General features: G+C 40.5%; 3 protein-coding genes across 5 annotated transcripts in view; 2 read left to right on the top strand and 1 right to left on the bottom strand.

Annotated features, from left to right (window-relative positions):
- KCTD9 (potassium channel tetramerization domain containing 9) overlaps window positions 1-2,541 on the top strand; it is a 29,957-nt gene extending 27,416 nt beyond the window's left edge. The window contains exon 12 of one of the 2 annotated variants that reach the window (XM_039461109.2): window positions 632-2,541. In XM_039461109.2, coding sequence (XP_039317043.1) covers window positions 632-748 — 117 coding nt within the window. In that variant the 3' untranslated portion in view covers window positions 749-2,541. The remainder of the gene's footprint in view (window positions 1-631) is intronic. The other variant, XM_039461110.2, reaches the window with a different exon arrangement.
- A 3,147-nt stretch (window positions 2,542-5,688) lies between these two features.
- Window positions 5,689-11,036, top strand: GNRH1 (gonadotropin releasing hormone 1). Its single transcript, XM_010347748.3, has 3 exons — window positions 5,689-7,479; window positions 8,978-9,073; window positions 10,835-11,036. Exons 1-3 carry the CDS (start codon window positions 7,327-7,329, stop codon window positions 10,874-10,876), a joined length of 291 nt encoding a protein of 96 aa, XP_010346050.1. The 5' UTR covers window positions 5,689-7,326; the 3' UTR covers window positions 10,877-11,036.
- Window positions 11,037-13,664: 2,628 nt separating this feature from the next.
- The window catches only part of DOCK5 (dedicator of cytokinesis 5), a 224,933-nt gene continuing 217,190 nt past the window's right edge, over window positions 13,665-21,407 (bottom strand). For both annotated transcript variants that reach the window (XM_074384078.1, XM_074384079.1), the window contains 4 exons: window positions 20,182-20,353; window positions 19,351-19,489; window positions 18,094-18,197; window positions 13,665-17,544 (listed from right to left, as the gene is read on the bottom strand). In XM_074384078.1, the coding sequence (XP_074240179.1) occupies window positions 17,440-17,544; window positions 18,094-18,197; window positions 19,351-19,489; window positions 20,182-20,353 (520 nt within the window). In that variant the 3' untranslated portion in view covers window positions 13,665-17,439. The remainder of the gene's footprint in view (window positions 17,545-18,093; window positions 18,198-19,350; window positions 19,490-20,181; window positions 20,354-21,407) is intronic.

The raw sequence follows: 21,407 nt of genomic DNA, 5'->3' as shown, positions 1-21,407 counted from the left end.
GTAGAATTAGTGGGAGCCCTGAGCTTGTTTTCTTGCAACTAGACAGTCCCATCTGGGGGTGATGGAAGATAGTGACAGATCATCAGGCATTAGATTCTCATAAGGAGCGTGCAGCCTAGATCCCTGGCATGCACAGTTCACAATAGGGTTCACTCTCCTATGCAAATCTAATTAATACCGTGGTCATCCAACAGGAGGTGGAGCTCAGGTTGTAATTTGAGCCATACGGGGAGTGGCTTTAAGCACAAATGAAGCTTCATCTACTGCTGACTTCCTTGCTATGTGGCCTGATTCTTAGTAGGCTACAGACCTGTATGGGTGTGTGGCCCAGGGGTTGGGGACCCCTGTTTTCAATGTCTCATTAGAAAATATGGAAGCACAAGTAACATGCTTCCTCGTTAACCTTTGTTTATACATATTTATGGTGATCAGCCTGAACATTAACTAGAAGTAACATACAGATAGAAGAACATCTTACTTTAGGGTGGCGTATCATCAGTTTTGCAGAAGTTAACTGAGTTTTACTGTATAGGAACATTTTCCTAATATGCCCCAGAAATCATTTTGAGAGGAAACAGGTAAGACCTGAAATCTCCACATGAATTACATGAGTATTGTTTTCATCTTGCAGAATTGTGATCTGTCTGGCTGTGATCTTCAAGAAGCCAACCTGAGAGGGTCCAACGTGAAGGGAGCTATATTTGAAGAGATGCTGACACCATTACACATGTCACAAAGTGTCAGATGAGAATTTTAGGGGCTGGAGGAAGATGTACAAGATGAAAATGTTTTCCTTACCACTTTTCTTTCTCCACCCACTCAGTTGTCTAGAAGAAATAACACTGTAAGGAAATTAAAAAAAAAACATTTAGAGGATTACGCTTGTTCTCAGCGGTGCATAAGGGAAAAAAATTGACTTTTTTCCATATTCTGATTTTTAACAGAAAAGCACTCATTTAATAGATGTAGGGAAACTAGATATTGCTGCCTTTTGAATGCGGTAGGGGGTTTTACCTGGTTTTATGACCAGGAATAGTATCTATTATATTTGCTTTTAAATAGGCATGATGTGGAAATACCATCTTGGTTTGAGATGCATTTGAGGACTTTAATTTTATGGAAAGCACAACATATGCAATTATATTTATTGAGTACCTAGATGCAGTGCGGATATTTAAATTGTTAAAACTTTACGAAAACTTTGAAAAAGTTGTTCAGGTTTATAAATAGCTTTAGTGACGCCTTCCCTCTTTAAATACCTGTCACACCATATGAATATGGTGAGATCAGACTCCCTAAGACTCTTTTCAGGTTCATTTTTATAATGTTTACTTTTAAGAACAAAACAGTAGCTAAATGAAAGTAATATTCAGTTCTTACTGATTGAGACAGAGTGGAAAGAAAGACATCGTTGTACATCACTCATTCCAAAGGTACAGTGGAACTCCAAGATGGAGGAAGAACTTACCTATCACTTCAACACTTAAAAATGAGCATTTCTGAGAATTTCATTCTAGGCAAATTCCACTCAACACCAGACCAAGCAATTCTGTTTACACTGTAAACCTAGTTTTCTCATACAATCAGCACAAACATAGGAAGATACTTCAAAACCAAAAAACCAAGGTGCATCATTAACATTGATTTAATTCAAATACCAAATAATTTACATAGGGCCAGCTTAGAAATAGACACTAAATCCAGATCTACTGCAATCAAAGCTTATACAATATGAATGAATATGGTAGAGTTGCCTGTTAAAAGGCAATCTAATATAATTGCAGCTAGAACCCTATAGTGAGGAATGAGGAATTTTAAACAGACATTTGATTATAGCCACCAGAAAACACATCTAAAGTAAAAATAAAGGCATTTGGCTGGTCCAAGATGTAACCATCAGTCAGCACCTGTGATTCTTTAACTTATTTTATTTTTATTTGTTTTTTAAACAAATGTTAGCCCAATTTTCTTGAGTCATTATCTCTCTGCAGCAGCAGAAGAAGGGCCTGTACCTCCCTACCAATGACCTGGTGTCCTTACGTCTACCCCAAGAGCAGGGATATTAGCTGTGTCCAAATGGGTTCTGAATTCTACAGACTCATCAACATGAGGCAAGGAATCATTGAAAACCACTTTTGTCTCCTTTGGGAGAATGACATATCTTTAGTATTTACGTAGCTTATTCTTCTATATCTACATATGCAAAGCTTTCCTTAACAGTAAAGGGTACATATGCATAGTGGGAGGAGATCAGACCTTTACAAGTGAAGGAAAGCAACTTCAGAAATGAATTATTTTCTTTGCTTTATTATTTTTACCAAGACAGAGAAGTATTGTATTGAGAGATAATCTATTTTCATAATCAATATGTGCCTAAATTATATTTAAATCATTTCACTCTGTACTATATTTTCAGGAATTATAGAATGTGTTATTCATTCACTTAAAGGTACCTCCATAGAAATAACCTAAAACTGCAGAAGGATCTGAAAGATCTAAACATGGTGTGCTTAGAAACTGCAGATTTTAGATCTAATGTATACTGCATTAATAAACAATATAAAGTGTTGAAAAGGAGTTTCTTCTCTTGCTTTTGAAAATCATCACTTTCTGTATTTTGCTTACATTTCTTCAGTATGTGTTGACAACCAGCCCTGTGGTTCTGGGTAGCAAAGGAAATACAGTATAACTTAATTTGTTATGCATTAGTCTTTTTGAAAGTACCATTAAATTTCTTTCTTTAAACATGATTATTTTTATCATTCTTTTTAAAATACACCATCCTAACACAAACCTTATGAATTCTGAACAAAAGACTGCCTCCCCAAGAATTTATTTGTTTGTGTTAAATTCATCACTCTTTAGGTGATGAATATTACCAGTTAGCTTTATTACACTGGATAAATAGTATGCCCCCAAAGCATTTTTTGCCTGATAACTAGGATAGAGAATTTTAAGGAAGGAGGAAACTCAAAATAGTAAAACTTCCATTAACCTTAATGATGAAACATGTCTGTACACATAGGTAAAAATACAGTTGTTGTTATGACAGGGAAAAGGTTTTAAATCTAAACTAAACTGGCTAAATTATCTGTATTAACAAAATTTGGTACTCAAGTAACTGTCTAAGCAATACTATCTATTGTAGTCTAGTTCTTTCAACTGCAGTCTAAAGGAAATTTTAGTAGAAAATCTTATAAATTCAATATTCTTATGAAGAGTTCAATTATAAATCAAACTTGGAATATTTTCTCTTTATGACTCTTGTGTGTACTGTAAAGCTGGCCTATATCATCTTTAAATCATCTTTAATATATGAAAAAAAACTTGGAATTGCATTAAGTCCCCAAGGAAGAAGTACCTTTAAGATTAAAAGGTTCCTTACTACAAAGAAAAGTAGTTACATTATTTCAGTATAAAGCACCTTATCCAAGGATTAATTCTCTGCAACACTTTCACAACCTGATTAGACATGTCAGCAGGAATTAACCTTGAGTGCTTCCTGCTGAGATTCTACATTAGGGCAAGAAAATATATTTCATTTCTGTTATTTCAGTGAGATTATGAAATCATCGTCATAATTTTTAGGTGTTTTGATATTGATGAAGCAGTTTTTTCTCTAAAGCCATTCTTTCAAATTTAGAAAAAATATGACAACTATAAAATCTAATTATTTAAACCCAATTATATTTAACTTTTTGGTAAATTGGCCTCACCATAGAATCCTTAAATGGTTTAAAGTTTGTCATTCAATATCAAAAACTCATTAATTGCATAGTTGTTTGATAACCTATTTGGTGCTATAGAAAGTAAGACAAAACAAAGTTGACTCTTGCCTTGAGATCTGTGTGACCTAAGACAATGCTAATGGAGACTTTAAGGACGTACAGCATAAATATTCATTAAATAATGAATTCATAGACCACGTTCGTAATGGTTAATACTGTCAACTTGGATTGAAGCATGCAAAGTATTGATTCTGGGTGTGTCTGTGAGAGTGTTGCCAAAGGAGATTAACATTTGAGTCAGTGGGCTGGGGAAGGCAGACCCACCCTTAATCTGAGTAGGTACCATCTAATCAGGTGCCAGCAGATATAAAGCAGGCAGAAAAACATGAAAAGGCTAGACTGGCCTAGCCTCCCAGCCTACATCTTTCTCTTGTGCTGGATGCTTCCTGCCCTTGAACGTCAGACTCCAAGTTCTTCAGCTTTGGGATTCAGACTGGCTTTCCTTGCTTCTCAGCTTGGAGATGGCCTACTGTAGGACCTTGTGATCGTGTGAGTTAATACTTAAACTCCCCTATATATATATGTGTGTGTGTATATATATATGTGTATGTGATATATATAGTCATATATATATATATATATATATATATATATATATATATATATCATAGACAGAAAAAGAGACAAAGATCAGTTCTGTCCTTCTAGAGTACACTGACTAATACAATGTTGTTGTGTTCATCTTAATAATTTCAAAGCACTTGTCAAAAATTTAATGCTAACTGATAGAAATAACCTACACGAAATCCAATGAGGCCTACTTACCCAGGGATAAGTGATTCACCTGACAATAGGCATCACAAGTCTTAACTCCCATTTTATTAGTCCTATCCAGAGACCACATTTTCTGTTTAAGCAATACTTAGGTGCACATCTCTCAGCAAACACAAATCAATTGGACAATTTAAACTAGCACTATTCAACAATAATGAACTCTTGTTGAAAAATAGTCTGTCCCTAGTTGTATCTTGTAGTGAGAAGAGATTCCAATCTTCATGTCAGAATGGCACCTATATGAGTCAATGGCTAAATGAAATAATTTGCATGGAACAAAGTCCAATACTTAATGTTTTATTTTTAAATTATCCTCTATTTGCAATTATACTTTAAAGTGTATCCCCTTCTCTATCCTCTTACGAGGACTGGACAGCCTCCACAGAGATGGCTGGACAAAGCAAGGGTAAACTAAGGTAAGACACCATTTCTCATTACTCTGAAATCCCTGCAAATGTAATTATTCCAGAGGACACTGGGCATTGACTGATAGGGTTTAGCATCCTACTTGCGGGGAAACGGCCAATCCCAGCTGTAAAATGAACAAATATCCAGTTAGTATTATTTTTTTTTTTAGCCATCTTACAACTTAGCTAATATAATAGGATTTACAGCCAATTGTACATGAAAGTTTAATTCTGTGTCAGATAAAGCATATCTTTGATGCAGAAATAGAGACAGCATTAGGCCTTATCTGGTTAAAAGGTTTTTGCCATTCATTCATTCATTCAAACCTATGCTTACTGAATACTGACTAAATGCCAGGGGCTTATTAAGAGACATTTAAATAAGATGGGATCTTTGACTATTATAGGTTTCAGCCTAGGGTTAAATTAGGAGAAGACAACAAGGTATTCAAATAAATGTAATTAAGAGTAATGGTTCTGTGTGTGTGTGTGTGTGTGTGTGTGTGTGTGTGTGTCCCCTCAAGGTTGCATCTCTAGGCTGGAACAGCTATAAAATTTTGATAATGATATCCATTTTGCAGGGCTGTTGTAATGAGCGCTCTTATACATGGGCTATATATTAAATAACTATAATTTCTCATCTTTCTGTTCCCACTTCTCTTAACAGTGGTTTGCATATTTAACTCAATAAGCATCTACTGAATGAACTGATCTGTTGATGTAAGTATGCTCAATATGGTCTTGCTCTTGGTATATGTTTCTTGCCTTTTTGATGCTTTACAAGGCTTTCAAAGTAAGCCGGGAACGTGATGAGTAGATGAGGAATTTTCAAACACATATTATCTGATTTAGGATCCTACATGAACTTGGTATGTACTGTCAATAATCACTTATTTAAACATCTGATTTTTAAAACTGGAAGCAACTCTGATCATCTAGTCTATCTAGTCTACATCATTCCTTTTACAAATGAAGAATCCAAGAGCCAGAAGCTTTCAGACATCCTGACTCAATATCCCCTATTGATTGCATAGCCTCCTTTGTGGAATTTATGTATGCATTTGACTTCACTTAATCTAAGACATCTATTTTCTTTGAACTCTTGATAGGTCTGCTGGTTTCCTCAAGGGAATCCAACCTAGCTGGATTTTAATCTCTTTGAATTGTGGCCTCAGCTATAAAAGTTTTAGCAGAGGTTTTAATGGCTGCACTTAAGTAAATTTAACAGATACACCAGGGGGTGTTCCAATTACATACACCATTAAAGGGCTTTATGTGAGGATTTGAAAAAATTACCATTAAAAAGAAAGCATAGTCCACGTGCAGTATAATTTACCAGCAGGAAAGATTTCAAATGTCCTGGAAAAGTTCCCTATAAAAAGGAAGATAGGAAATTAGAAAAGTCACAGTACTCAACATACTTCAAGGGGATCTTGAAGGGTTTTTGCCTCTAAGAAGCTCTCTGCCTCTAAACAGGTAACAGTCTTTGTATTATTTCTAGCACGAGTTTTTCTTTTTTAGATTGCATGCTATTGTATGTCTACAGGGCATTTGACGGCCCAAAGGCTAGATCCAGGTGTGACATTATCTAATGGAAGTTCTGTCCTTCACTGTCCTTGCCATCACCAGTCACAGAGATCCAGCCTTTGGGGGATCCCACAGCTTATCGACCAGTATTTGCTTTAGTCTTTAGCCTCTTTTGCCATCAAATGAAAATTAACTTGGAGACACATTTCGTTAGATAATTTCAGGTCCACTTGGCTAGGAAGGCATCTGGTCTGGGACTACTGTTCAGTCCTCTCTCCTACAGATGGTCCAGCCAGCTGTAATGCTAGGAAGACTGAAGGATAAACAGAAAAATGTCATTAGTACCATGGGGTAGCCATTTAATGTCAAGCATCTTTATACTAGCCAGAGATTCCTAGTAGAAGCTACTTTTCTTAACAGATGGCTCAGTTCCCTTTATCTCAGCAATGAAAGAGTTGAAGACCAATCCACAGCAGGGGGAATGTTAAGCCAAAAATGGTGAATTGGATAAGGGATGAATTACGGGGTTTGGATAACCAAACAATAAAAGTATAGCCTGTTTTAGCACTAAGAAGTCCTGAACACGTCAGCTTAAAGTACTAATTTTGTCCCCAGTGGCTAAGAAACTCAAGGCAAACCAGCAGGTGTTGCCTTGAGTTTCTGAGTTTCTTGAGACTCTTGAGTTTCTTGAGACTGAGTTTCAGTCTGTGTGTAAAAACGGACTCTGACTTTGTCCTCTACAGGGTTAATGATAGAGATGCTAGCCGTTTCACAGAAGAGGTCTTTAGTTTCTACTCAACCTTGTGTGGATCTAATTTGATTGTGCATTCATGTGCCTTAGAATGGAGCTGATTCCAAAACTCCTAGCTGGCCTCATTCTGCTGACTTTGTGTGTGGCGGGCTGCTCCAGCCAGCACTGGTCCTATGGACTGCGCCCCGGAGGAAAGAGAGATGCCGAAAATTTTATTGATTCTTTCCAAGAGGTAAGTTTCTCTCAGCTTCAGAATAAGACACAGCTATTTGATTCAATTTAACTATATTAAACATTCAGGATGAGCCCCAATGGCAACGTTCTATGATGTTGTACCCTAGATACTCCAGGTGAGATAAGGTGCTTACAAAGTAGAAGTCTTATTCCTACTTTCAATTCAAACAGACTGAAGAAACAAAAGGGCCAGAAAAATTCCAAAAGAATAGCAACAAGTATGAGATAGTGCGTCATACTCTGAGTGTATGGAATTCCTAAAGGAATTAGAAATGATCAGATAGGGTCAAGGGCTGTATCAGAAGATGATTCATTGGGATTTGGAAAAAAAAAAAGAACTAATTTTTTTTTTTCTCATTTCATCTTTTAAAAATATCTATGATATTAGGTCAGTAGATTGGCATAATTTATAAATGAGCATCCTTATCAAGGATGCACACCCTATAATTTCACTTCACTGATGGGGCATTTAAGCAAAGTTGGAGACTAGTAGAATACAGGAATTAGCAAACTCAAGATGATAAAATAGTACAGTGGAAGACATGCTGGATTTAATATCATGTAGCTTAGATTATAGAACGGCACAAACACTAACATGTGGTCCTTGCTTTTTTGTTTTTTGCGGTTGTTTTCTGAGACAGGGTCTTGCTGTGTTACCTAGGCTGGAGTTAAGTGGCACAATCACAGCTCACTGCAGCCTTGACCTCTTGAGCTCGAGTGATCCTCCCACCTCAGCCTTCTGCACAGCTGGGACCACAGGCATGTACTATCACGCCCAACTAATTTTTAAATTTTTTTATAGAGATAGAGTTTCCCTATGCTGCCCAGGCTGGTTTCAAACTCCTGGGTTCAACGGATCCTCCCACCTTTGCCTCCCAAAGTGCTGGAAGGTTTTTTATTTATAAAATATAACCTCTCAGGGTCATGGAGGGAGAGAAGCCATCTTTGTTAGCTGATTAGCCCAAAAAATAACCCAGGGCTAAGAATGAGAAAATTTTTAAATCATTTCATTATCATTGGAAAGAAATACCTGTTTTTTGAGAAATAATAAATATAATTTAGTATTAAAGAAGCCCCAGAATCTGAAGCCTCTTTTCTGCAGGTTATACATGAAACAAATCTCATTTAACTACAGCATGTTTAGTAAAACCTAGAAAATAAAAACCAACCCTTTTTACAACTGTAAACTCTCTAGCGGTTTTTTGTTTTTGGTCTCTCTTGTTTCTCCTAAGACTCAAAGCACCTTATCATCTCTAAGAGGAAAATATGATCTCTTCTTACTGTCACCGTTATGTCCAGATCCCCATGCCATTTTGCAGAAATAGCAGATGGCAGATCTGTGTGCTTAAAGTCCCTATGCTAATCTTACAACTTTCCCAGTCCCCCTCAGCCCCACAGCCCCCTTGACCCCACTCTCCACAATTTTTTGGTGGAAACAGAAAACATCATTTCATTTCCTTATCTACATCTCAAAGAATTACATTCTCTTTCTTCAGATAGTCAAAGAGGTTGGTCAACTGGAAGAAACCCAACACTTCGAATGCACCGTGCACCAGCCACGTTTTCCCCCTCGGGACCTGAAAGGAGCTCTGGTAAGCTCAAGTGATCATAACATAGAGCTTTAGAGGTAGATTGGCCCTCAGGGATCACTTAGGACAGCCACCTCCCAGCCACTGCCGGGCTTATGTTCTTGACTCCTGTGATAACTCCTGTGGTAGGACTGTATTTCATGGCAATCCCAGTCCGTAAGACAACACTGGGGGCTGAAACGTTTTTGTTTTCTTTTCTGAAGTTGAATTGAAATCTCTCTATAAATTGTATCCGTTAATCCTGGCTCTAGCCTTTGGGATAACCAACAAAACAAATTTCTTCCCGCTGCTGGATTTCAGTTCTCCAAGTATAATCACCAAACACCCTAGACGACTACTCTCCAGGCCACTCCACAGCCCTCTACCTGATCGTGCAACTGTACTTTATATTACATGGGTTTCCAGAACCCTAGGGAATACAGACATGAGAAACGCTGATCTAGATGGGTTTTTTCCTCCTTTGGAATGAAAAATGCCAATGTTTTATGATAGGACTATAACTACCTCCAAATCCCCTCCACCCCAAATGGAAATACACTAATCATATTAAGGTTTTGATGAAAAAATATAAAGAGAATTGGATGTATAAATTGAATCTTTTTAAAAAATTATTTGTTGAGACAGGATCTTGTTCTGTTGCCCCAGCTAGAGTGCAATGGTGCACTCAATGCTCACCACAGCCTCAACCTCCCAGGCTCAAGCAGTTCTCGAGACTGCCTCCGTCTCCCTAGTAGCTGGGACTATAAGCACTTGCCACCACACCCAACTGATTTCATTTTTTAATTTTTTGTAGAGACAGGGTCTATGTTGCCCAGGCTGGTCTCGAACTCCCAGCCTCAAGTGACCCTCCCAAAGTGCTGGGATTAAAGGTGCGAGCCACACTGCCTGACTTAAGTTGAATCTTGGATTCAATGTTGATATTGTCTGAGCTCTACTGTCCACTTACTTGCAGCAATCAGAAGGCATTACAGTTAATGCCTAGGAGCTGGGAAAGCCCAAAAAAGTCATATATAAAAATAAGCTATAATTTTAATTGTCTCCAGTGACTTCAACTTAATATGCCACAAGACAAAGAAAAAAGTGGGCTGACATGTTTATTTCCTTTTTCTAATCTTGCTTATCGCATTACAAAAATAGCAAGCAGTGAAATTTGCCAAACATGATATTATGAAGAAATTGAAGCAAAGGCTGGTTTAATAGCCAAGTAATTGACCAGACTATTTTTTCACTTCCTTCCTCACAGCTCATCCTTAAACTATTAATGTAGATTTTATGAATATTAAGTAGCTTAAAAAGACCCATTCAACTGGGCACAGTGGCTCATGCCTGTAATCCCAGCACTTTGGGAAGCTGAGGTGGGCTGATCACCTGAAGCCAGGAGTTCAAGACCAGCCTGGCCAACATGGCGAAACCCTGTCTCTAATAAAATATAAAAATTAACCAGATGTGGTGGTACATGCTTGTAATCCCAACTACCAGAGAGGCTGAGGCACGAGAATCATTTGAACCTGGAACGGGGAGGTTGCAATAAACTGAGATCACTCCAGCCGGTGCGACAGAGTGATAGAACGAAACTCTATCTCAAACAAACAAACAAACAAACAAACAAACAAAGAACTTATTGTGTCTCCCTAGCACTAACTAGAGTAAAAATCAAACAGACCAATTCCTTCTAGACTGATATTTTGGAAATTAAAATGTTAAAAATGTAATTAAATTTAGCTGGTAAAGTCAGCCTTGATATATTTGTTATATATTTTTCAGGAAAGTCTGATTGAAGAGGAAACTCGGCAGAAGAAGATTTAAATCCACTGGGCCGGAAGGAGTCACCATTACTAACGTGACTAAAGTATAATTCTGACATTGACATTTATAACCCACTAAATACCTGTAAATTGTCTTAATTTCAGAAATCCTTATACCAAGGCACACACATTCCATAATAAAGTGCTGTGTTGTGGATTAAGTGGCGTACATGTTAAATCTTTCTCCATCTCAGAACTCTGGGGGAAGGAGCACTATAAGCCCACCAAAGGGAGCCTTCCACGTCTGTATACAGGTGGCAGATGGGAAGGCAGATGAGATGAAGTGTCTGTTGTTAACAAAAGAGATCCCAGGCTCCCTCAAAAAGGAAAAGACTTATGCTAAGAAATTTGAACAGGGGTGAGAAACATCCCGGGGGAGGGGGGGAACCGCCCCTTTTTAACGCAAATATTTGCTACAGCACAATGATCAATTTCCCAAATACCTTCATTGGAAGAGTCTCTAAAGTGGAATCAAATAATTTCTTCACTCCTTCTTTAGTCAAATTAGGCAATGATGTGATCCACAATCTGCTTTATGAAACAAAAGCAAAACTGTATTATTAATACATGTGAGCAAGATGAGAGGCTTCCATTAGCTAATTACTCGGTGACTTTTTTTTAATGAAAACAGTATACTTTACAATCTTCACATTACTTAACACATTAACAAAAAGCAACACACTCCCACTTAACTTACACATCTGCTTGAAGCATCGAATTTCCCTAGCCAAAGTTTGTCTTTGGGACAATTTCTTTAGGGGCAGCTGTGAGCCTCCCTTGAATGGGATAAAAAGATGCTCATCCAACTGCCTGATGCTGATGTTAAGAGACTTTCAGGAGGTACCCTTGATTCTCAAATGGCCCAAAAATGACTGAGGAGGAGGAGAGAGTGAAAATGGCCCCTGTGGAGCTGAGCATGGTAGTTCACACCAGCAGTCTCAGCTACTTAGGAGGCTGAGGCGGAAGGCTTGCTTGAGCCCAGTTTGAGGCTGCAGTGAGCCATGACTGCAACACTGAGTAGCCTGGGCAACAGAGCGAGACTCCATCTGAAAACTGAAAATGGTCTCCTTACAGAAATCATAAACACTTCCTTGAATCTGAATAACTCTAACTCATCAATGTAGCTTTAAGGAAAAAAAAAATCCTAAGCCTGTTATAATAAAGGGTAGGGAAATATATCAAATGATACATTTAATGAAATGAGTTCTCAAATGTATATGGCTTTAAATGATCAAGTAGTAAAAAGAATGGTTTGAAAACAGTTCTATTATAGCAAAACTTTTAGAATTTGCAGTAGCTTACAGATGATTACAAAAAGGCCAAGAATCACTACATAAGATAATAGCACTTAGATCTGGACAGAGGAAGACACTCCATAGTATTTCTCTATGGAGATCCTAGAGCCGAAAGATTACCCAGGTCTGTCAATCTAGTATTTAGGGCCCAAATGCTAGGGTGTTTTAAAGAAGCAGTGATTCTTACAAATTATATGAGCACAGTGAAGCATTATTGCTTCTAAAAAGCAAAGCACTGGAACACATTTTTTTTTTTTTTTTTTAAATAGGATCTCACTTTGTCATCCAGGCTGAAGTACAGCGGCGTAATCACAGCTCACTGCAGGCTTGACCTCCTAGGCTCAAATGATTCTCCCACTTCGGCCTCCCAAATAGCTGGGACTACAGGCATGCATCACCACACCTAGCTAATTTTTATTTTTTATAGAGATGGGGTCTTACTCTGTCGCCCAGGCTGGAGTGCAGTGGCATGATCATGGCTGACTGCAGGGTTGACCTCCCAGGCTTAAGTGATCCTCCTCCCTCAGCCTCCCAAGTAGTTGGGAGTATAGGCATGCACCACTGTGACAGCTAATTTTTTAAAATTTTTTGAGGAAACAGGGTCTCACTCTGTTACCCAGGCTGGAGTCCACTGGCATGATCAGGGCTCACTACTGCCTCGACCTCTGGGGCTTAAGCAATCCTCCTGCCTTGGCCTCCCAAAGGGATGAAATTACAGGCTTGAGCCACCACTCCTGAACAGAGCAGGAGCAGTGTTTTTTTTTTTTTTTTTCTCTTGGGAGAAAAAAATCAAAAGCACAAGCTCAGAACTAAACAGAGGTGCTAATAAAGGTGTGACTGCCCCCTTCCCTCTTTCCAACCTGACCCACCACTAGCAAGAGATTTTATGAAACGCACCTTAAATACCAATTTTCTAAAGTTTTATTTCCTTTATGTAGTGGTTTTTCAACCTTGGCCTAACATTGGAATAATATGGGAGGGACTGTAAAGAAATATAGATGCCTTGATCTTACTCCCCATCCTCAGAAATTCTGATGTAATTGATCTGGGAGTGGCCTCACCCCAGGTGATACAAACATTTAACCATTTTAGAACCAGTTCCTATCATTTTCATCTAAGTTATTTCATGTAAGATATCCCCTTTAACCTTTTTATTTCTCTCTTGTCTAAATATCTCTGGGGAATAGGTAAAGAACAGAACCTATGTACATTAAATGAAATGCTATCAGAAAATTGTCACGCAGGATGGCAAAAAAATAGATGGAAGGGGTGAAAAGAACCAAGTGGTTTGTAATTTTTCTTATTTCCAAGCAAAGATGACTCTGAGACCCCACAGTGCAGGTTTAACCTAACAGGACCTGTAAGGAAACAAGCCAGAAAAATGCTGGGTGTAATGTGTCGTGAAGGAGGCATGGATAAGGAAAAACTGCAAAGTTCAGGAATGAGTTCATTTCATTAAAATAAGGGCAATAACAAACTAAACACACAATAAACTTTAAAATACATTTCCATTTTTAATTTAAAAAATAAATAACAGCAAATCTGAACAAAATCTTCCTACTTCAATGCACATCTTCCTAACTGTCCATGTTTGAAACCCAGCTAGTAACAAAATCATGGCAAAGGCATTTTTGACAAAGTTTAGATGAACAACTCACAAAATATGGTGAAGAGATGAATCTCAACAGCTGATACTGCAGATCAGCCTTGGCTAGATCCTAGGTGTCGGAATGAAGTCCTGAATTTCCTTTTGTAGATTAGAATTGATGGTTCAACTCTTAACCCACCCAAACAGAAACTTACCTTTTCTAATTTAATTGTAAAAGCCAGACACTGCAACTTCTGACTCCCTGGTTCAACAGATTCTCCTACCTCAGCCTCCCCAGTAGCGGTGATTACAGGCATGTGCCACCACCCCCAGCTAATTTTTGTATTTTTAGTAGAGACGGGGTTTCATTCAGCATGTTGGCCAGGATGGTCTTGATCTTCTGATCTCATGATCCGCCCACCTCAGCCTCCCAAAGTGCTGGGATTACAGGCATGAGCCAAAATCAGAAATCAGCCAGTGACACAGGGGCAACTAGAGGAGAAGGACTCTTCCAGCTTGCAAAGAGTAAACAAAGGTAGATTGTTGTCTCAAATCCTGCTTTACATCTTGTTTTTCATGATGAATTTGCAGTGTGGCTGCAGTTTTTAATGGGTTTCCCTGGCAGGAGAAAATGACTGCAATTCTGGAATCAAAAGGTTAAGCTGAAGCAGGAGGAAGCACCCCATGGCCCAGCAATCTTATTTAGGGCTTCATTTTCATCTGATAACATTCCAGTTCCAATCCTACTGCACACCAGAGTGAACTGTCTTTTTATATTTGAACACGCTCAACTGCTACCTATCAAGGGCGAGTACCATGATTGGTATTCCATAAGAACTTTATATATGTTGAATAAAACAATTCTTTTTAAAAAGTCTCAAAACAAGACAAGTCACTAGAACAGAGATAGAGGAATAAAAGATTTAAAAACAACACCTCCAACCATACACCATTATTCACAAAAGCGGTGGCAATTTTCGGGCTCCTTTCAATGTCTTTCAATGCTCTAGAGAGTTCTTAGCAAGAAAAACAAAGACCAAGTCTCTTTTTTCCTCCCTGCTCCTTATCTCTCTATATTCAATGTAACCATGAGGTGTTTCTTTGCAGTCCTCCTCTTTGACTTCAGGACAGACATTACTTAGGACTCTTTGTCAAATTTGACTTCCTACCCAACAGCTTCCCCAAAAAATGAACCTTCCATCATCCGCTGTAACCTCTTAAGTCACAATACTACCTGGAATCCCTTTTGTTCAGGCAGGAGAGAGCTATTATTTCCATTAAGGTAGAAAGAGAATCATATGGAATAACATGTTCTATTAAAAAGAGAAGGTATCCAGATGTATCCTAGCTTCCAAGCCTCTGCTCAAAGACCAGGCTGTGGGACTCATTTCTACTCCTGTGGAAGGACAGCCTTGAGGTTTGGTTTTTTTTGGTGACCCCGTTTATATCTTTCTATTTTAATGGCAGCCTGTAAAATAGACTGTGGTACAAATCCCCCCAAGCCGGTCTGCTGAGTGACTTCTCAGAAGTCGTGCCGGGCTCGAGGTAAGCCCTACCTGTCCCTTCTGTTGGCTCATCCTTTCTCTACAGCTTAAGTTCTTTCCATGTAAAATCCTCTTGAGTTCTTATTAAGTTTGTCTCTAGTCATAAATAATCATGTAAAAGACTCCAAACAAACCCACCCTTTGGAGGGGCCGTATGTGCAGAACTAACTGGCACTCACATTCCAAACTACCTTGGAAGATTAAAAAAAAAAAAAAAAAGTATCAGTAATGCTCTTAGAAAGTTCCAGTTCTTACTCAGGCCTAGCAGAGAAAAGCAAGGACCATCAGGTGAGTATCTTTTCCCATATTTCATCTCACTGAAACCTCACAATAACTCACGCAGGAGGCATTACCCCCATTCTGAAAGGTAACAAAATGAAGACTCTGATAATTTCAAATAATTTGTGTTTGTCTGCCAAGTTAATAGATGTCATAGCTGGGATTTGAAAACAAATGGGTTTAATTCCAAAGCCAGTGATGTTTCTGTGCTAGCACACTGCAGGTTCTCCTGGGTGGGGGTAAAGGATCACCTTTCCCACAACCCTTCTAAAACCTGCATACGCATTTCTGAAGTAACACCCTGGACACATCTGAAAGCTTTCTGCTTCCTTGCCCTTCGTGATGAACTGAAAGGGTGGCGCCGAAACAGGGAACACAGAGAATCCGGCAGGCAAATGCCAGCTCTGACAGCGGAAATCTCTTTCTCTGCTCTCTTCACTTCCTTAGTGGAAAGGACTGTAGGCAAGGTTGTGGAAGAGGCCACTATCGAGCTTCGCCCAGTGATGACCTTTGGATTCACAGTCAAAAAGCTTTCTGCTTTGCCACAAATATCTCAGTAGCATAGAACTATCTGGGACATTTAAAATATTGTTCCAACCGGGAGTAAATATTCAAGAGCTTCTCAAGAGTCGTCTTCTAGAAGTTACCTGGGTATAGCCTAATTCAGCAAGCTGGGTTATTAGAATCTGCAGTACAATTTTCTGTGTGTAGCCTCAATTTCCTTACCTACTAAGTAAGGGGGCTGGTTGGTTGATCTTTGAGGCTTCTAGCTCCAAACGTCTAAAACTTCATGTGGCTATTTATGTATGTAATATTTGGTCACCTAAATCACTCCATTTTTTTCCTCTGAGAGGAATACGATTAGTACCATTAGCAAGTAATCAAATTAATTCCACAATCAAGAGGAATAAATAATGGAAGGGAGATATTGCACTGTATTCTCCAGGGTAAAATCAGGTAGCAGATGGGGCTGCTGAGTCATCCAAATGGGGTCTGGAAAAGAAACTGCTGAATCCGACCACTAAGTCCCTTGTAGCCAGTGATTTTTGCTCAGAGGAGGTAACAGGACAAAAAAAAAACCGCATGTGCACAAGGAAGAGCTTCAAAGAAGTCCATGGGGAAGGAGTGGCTGCAGTGTGTAGAAGGCCATTAGTCAGGAGTGTGGTGGGGGAGGGAGACGGCAGCTGTCCCGTGCCACAAGAAGATTGAAGATGGGAGGACGCAAGAACTCAGGGCTCACATGAGTCCGTGCTCTTTCAATAATGACAGCCACACGTACCTGAAAGCAGCCCATCTCCATTAAAAACGTATGTTCTTTTCCTCAAAGGGGACACAGTCGACATCAGAAAGACATGATTATTTCAGCTACCAAAGTGTATTTGATGTCCATATCTTCCAAGATGCAATATGGGATGGGATGGATGTGTTCGCACGAGAAAAATACCTAAGTCTCAAGCACAGCTTTTCATAGGCAAAGCAAAAAATCCTTCCAAGCAGTAGATTACAGGCATTGCTCCACCATCAGTGTGGAAGAACTCGTCCAGGCTTGCGCAGACCACCATGTCTCTGCGGTACAGGCTGACATTTAACAATGGTGAACGCGATCTCGTCTTTGAAAAATTCAGAGGATGTGGCTGTTCAGGAATTCCATGTGGACTGGAAGGGAGGTGACACGGCCTCAAACATCTATCAAAGAGAAGCTTTTGGAACAACTTAACTGGTTTTGAGCTGGTAAACGTCATCCCGGATCAGGAAATGCAGTCAGCAGGGAGCCCCGTGGAATGAGGACACTGGCTGGAGGCCAGTTCTTGGGCAGCAGCTGTCTAAGGCACTCTGTGTTGCAGGGAGGGCAAAACCCTTACTGGGATGCAGGCTCGGAAGTAGGGATGCCGGACTTCCGAGCCTTTGGAGGTGGAGGAGGTGGTGCTTTGGCTTCTCTTCGGACAGGCAGTGGGGGAGCGAGCTGCCGGAGCAGAAACACAAAATTAGAAGCAGGTCTCAGTTTTCCTCCTAACTCTGCCTTTTCCTTCCATTTCCCACATTCTGCTTTAGTTTCTCATTGATCTGAGTTTATCTACCCAAGCTTTGCAATGTGAAATGGAAAACTACACTCATTTGTCCTCCTTGCTTCCTGTGAGCTAATCAGACACACACACACACACACACACACACACACACACAGCTGCACTCCAGCCTGGGCGACAGAGCCAGACCCAGACCCTGCCCCCACCCCCAACCCATCCCCCCAAAAAAGTGAACTAGAACTCACAACTTATTTCACAGGTACCCAGGATGAGGTACAGAGAACACTGCTCTACCTTTATCATGTGCTTGAATGTTTGTCCTTCCCACTGAAAAATTCTCTATCTCTTGTGGTTTCAGGAATGAGCCAAGAATCGACTGCAGTGACAGGTCTATGAGCAAACCTGCCCACTAGAAAGCCTGGAAAACCCGATGCTGCTTGCCAGGACTGGCACTCCCTGGCCATAGTTGCCAGCTGCGGTTTCCCTACCTCGGTGGAGTTCCTCTGGCTGCCCTCATAGGGCTTGCTTTTGGGGGGAGGTGGCGGTGGGACAGGAGTAGCTGCAAGTCCATCTGTCTGCAACGACGGGGAACCTAGAAAGGACACAAAGGGCACACGGGCAGAGAGAGGCACTGAGCAAGGAAACTCACAGAAATGCTGCTGGCACCGTAACACCTAAGCCAACCTGGTCAACTAACTCGTGAAAGCCACATTCTGTGGTTTCTGTGGACAGAATGAAGACTTCTCACCCCACATTACACAGGTAATACCCTCGCGAGAAAGTTTCAAGAGCTTCACAAGATGTTCTGAAGCAAACACTTTATTTTTTCTTCAGGGTTTTGCAATTAAGCTAAAGATAAGAACATTTTCTGGAACGTATGGTATTATTGTGTTCCCTGATAGAGCCCAAGTGCTTAGGAAAATACTCACTTCCTCCAGGAAACTGTAACTGATTAACTCCTGGTTGACAGCTGTCTCCCATCTGGCTCTGAGAAACCTGTCCCTCCACCATGTCTCTGGACTATGGGCACCTTGCAATTCTTCTGAAGTGCTGTGCACTGCTGGTTCCCCAGGCCAGATGGTAAGCAGTAGATGGAATGGGTCTACTTCTGGTCCCTGCTGAGGTCTACCTAACCTAATGGTTAGCTTGTCAGTTACTTGTTATCTGTCTAGTCCTAGAGCAGATGTGTCTCATTTATACCTTCACAATTATAAAATGCACACTAACGCCCTTTGGATCACTCTCCAGAAAAGTGTTTTTTTTGTTTTGTTTTTGTTTTTGTTTTTTTTGAGACTGAGTCTTGCTCTGTCGCCCAGGCTGGAGTGCAGTGGTACAATCTCCACTCATTACAACCTCCGCCTCCTGGGTTCAAGCAATTCTCCTGCCTCAGCCTCCTGAGTAGCTGGGATCACAGGCGCACACCACCACACCTGGCTTGAGGTCCCTCCATGTTGATGAGTCTGGTCTCAAACTCCTGACCTTGTGATCTACCCACCACAGCCTCCCAAAGTGCTGGGATTATAGGCGTGAGCCACTGCACCCGGCTTACCCAGAAAAGTTTAATGAGTCCTAGTGGCCACCTTGCCAAACTCCAGTCCAACTGTATTATACCCACGACCACTGAATTGAACCAGTTTTACAATGGTCTTACATATGTTGTGGCTGGTTTAGTTACAGACTGCCCAGATTCATACACATACTCCAAACCCTAGTGAAAAGACCATCAGGGATATAGGAAAACTTACTTAGGGTCCTGGTGGCTTTGGGAGTGAGTGGAGGTGGTCTCAAGGGCGTTGACTGAGGAGGTGAAGAACCGTGAAATGGTGATAGCCGATTATCCACCAACTGGAGACTCTTTGGCCTTTGTGCTTTTTTGGCTGGGCTCTAGAACCAGAGAAAAAGACAGCACAACATATTCACAGTGTGGAAGGCTGAGCTCAACAATGCTCTCAACAGCCTTTTCTTCTGAGCAGACACTTGGAAAGGACTTAACTCAAAGAGCAATTTTTAAACTTGTTACATTGTCATATGGTGGGCACCACCGACCAGGCACTAACTAGAACCACTGAACCACAGATGATTTCCTGGCTGACCACAGGCCTGATTTCCATCACAGTTGGACTGTGTCACTTAAGTTGGAAATCAGCCACCCTGATTCTCAGGAAAAGGTGGTCTTCCCACATTTAACAACATGATGTGGCTTACGGAAGAAAAGTACCTTTTTAAAAAAATTAAAGAAGAGAAATGACAATGTTTGCACTGACCCAGGGGACAGAGTGGTGAGAACCGCAGCTTTAAGTATCAACCCATGTGTTTACATTGTGGGTACAAGATCTTCAGCGATACTGATTTATGGACTGGAACTCCTTGGAATGTGCCTTCCTTACCACAACCTGCGGTCTATGACTAATCCAGGCTGCTGAGTCCCGAGACAAGCCATAGCTAACCCAGGCTGCTGAGTCCTGAGACAAGCCACAGCCCAGCTGCTATCTGGGAGGGGATGGTGAGGTGCCTGGATCCAGGGAAGGTGGGGGGCAAGCCTCCAGAGATTTCTTTTTCTCTTTATTTTTTTTTACCATCAAATCAGGTTCTGGCGCTTTCTCTGCAATGACCTGGGACTTGCTCAGACTCCAGTCTTTTCTCTTACACTTGCTGATTCGATTCTCGCTGTTCTCCTCTTTGAGGGACAGATCTTCAGCTCTGGCACCTGACGAGGCCCTGCGCTCCAAAAGCGGCTCCAGGATTGAGCTATTGGCCAGGAACAAGGACGAACATCACAAACACTGATCACCTTGCAATCAAAATTCACAATGAAAGTACAAGCAGTTATGACTCTTCAGCCTACTTTTCTTTTCTTGTTTTTTTTTTTTTTGTTTGTTGTTGTTTTTTTTTTTTGGAGAAAGGGTCTTACTCCCATCATTCAGGCTGGAATGCAGTGGTGGGATCACAGCTCACTACAACCTTGACTTCTGAGTAGCTGGGACTACAGGTGTGCACTACCATGCCCAGCTAATTTTCTTTTTCTTTTTTTTTTTTTTTTGAGACGGACTCTTGCTCTGTCACTCAGGCTGGAGTGCAGTGGCATGATCTCAGCTCATTGCAATCTCCACCTCCCGAGTTCAAGTGATTCTCCTACCTCAGCCTCCTGAGTAGCTGGGACTACAGGCATGGGCCACCACTCTAGGCTAATTTTTGTATTCTTTAGTAGAGATGAGGTATCACCACGTTGGTCAGGCTGGTCTCTATCTTTTGACCTCATGATCTGTCCACCTCAACCTCCCAAAGTGCTGGGATTACAGGCGTGAGCCACCACACCTGGCCAATTTTGTGTGTGTGTGTGTGTGTGTGTGTGTGTGTGTGTGTGTGTATGTATGTGTGTGTGTGTGTGTGTGTGTGTGTGTATATATATATATATTTTAGTAGGGATGGGGTTTCACCATGTTGCCCAGGCTGGTCTCAAACTCCTGGGCTCAAACGATCGTCCTACCTCAACCCTCCCAAAGTGCTAAGACTAGAGGCATGGACCTATGATTTCACTCTGATTCTAAATCTAAATTTTTAGTTGCAAGTGAACAAACGTCTCAAGGTGTTAATGTACAGAAACAAGACCATCAGATGACTGGATGAAAATATTAGTGAGTATTTTATCCCAGGAAGAGAAGGTCTTAATTCAAATTTATAGACAGAGACAGAATCCTCAAAGAAAGAGATTCAATAGGTGCCTTTATATAGTGGGTAACAGCACAACTCTGGAGCCAGAAAGCCTGTGTTCAAATTCTACCCACAAACTACATACTACTAG

Source organism: Saimiri boliviensis, chromosome 13 (assembly GCF_048565385.1).
Source record: "Saimiri boliviensis isolate mSaiBol1 chromosome 13, mSaiBol1.pri, whole genome shotgun sequence".
NCBI classification, from domain to species: domain Eukaryota; kingdom Metazoa; phylum Chordata; class Mammalia; order Primates; family Cebidae; genus Saimiri; species Saimiri boliviensis.
Note: the sequence above shows the minus strand (reverse complement) of the source record. Positions and strands in the feature narration are given on the sequence as shown.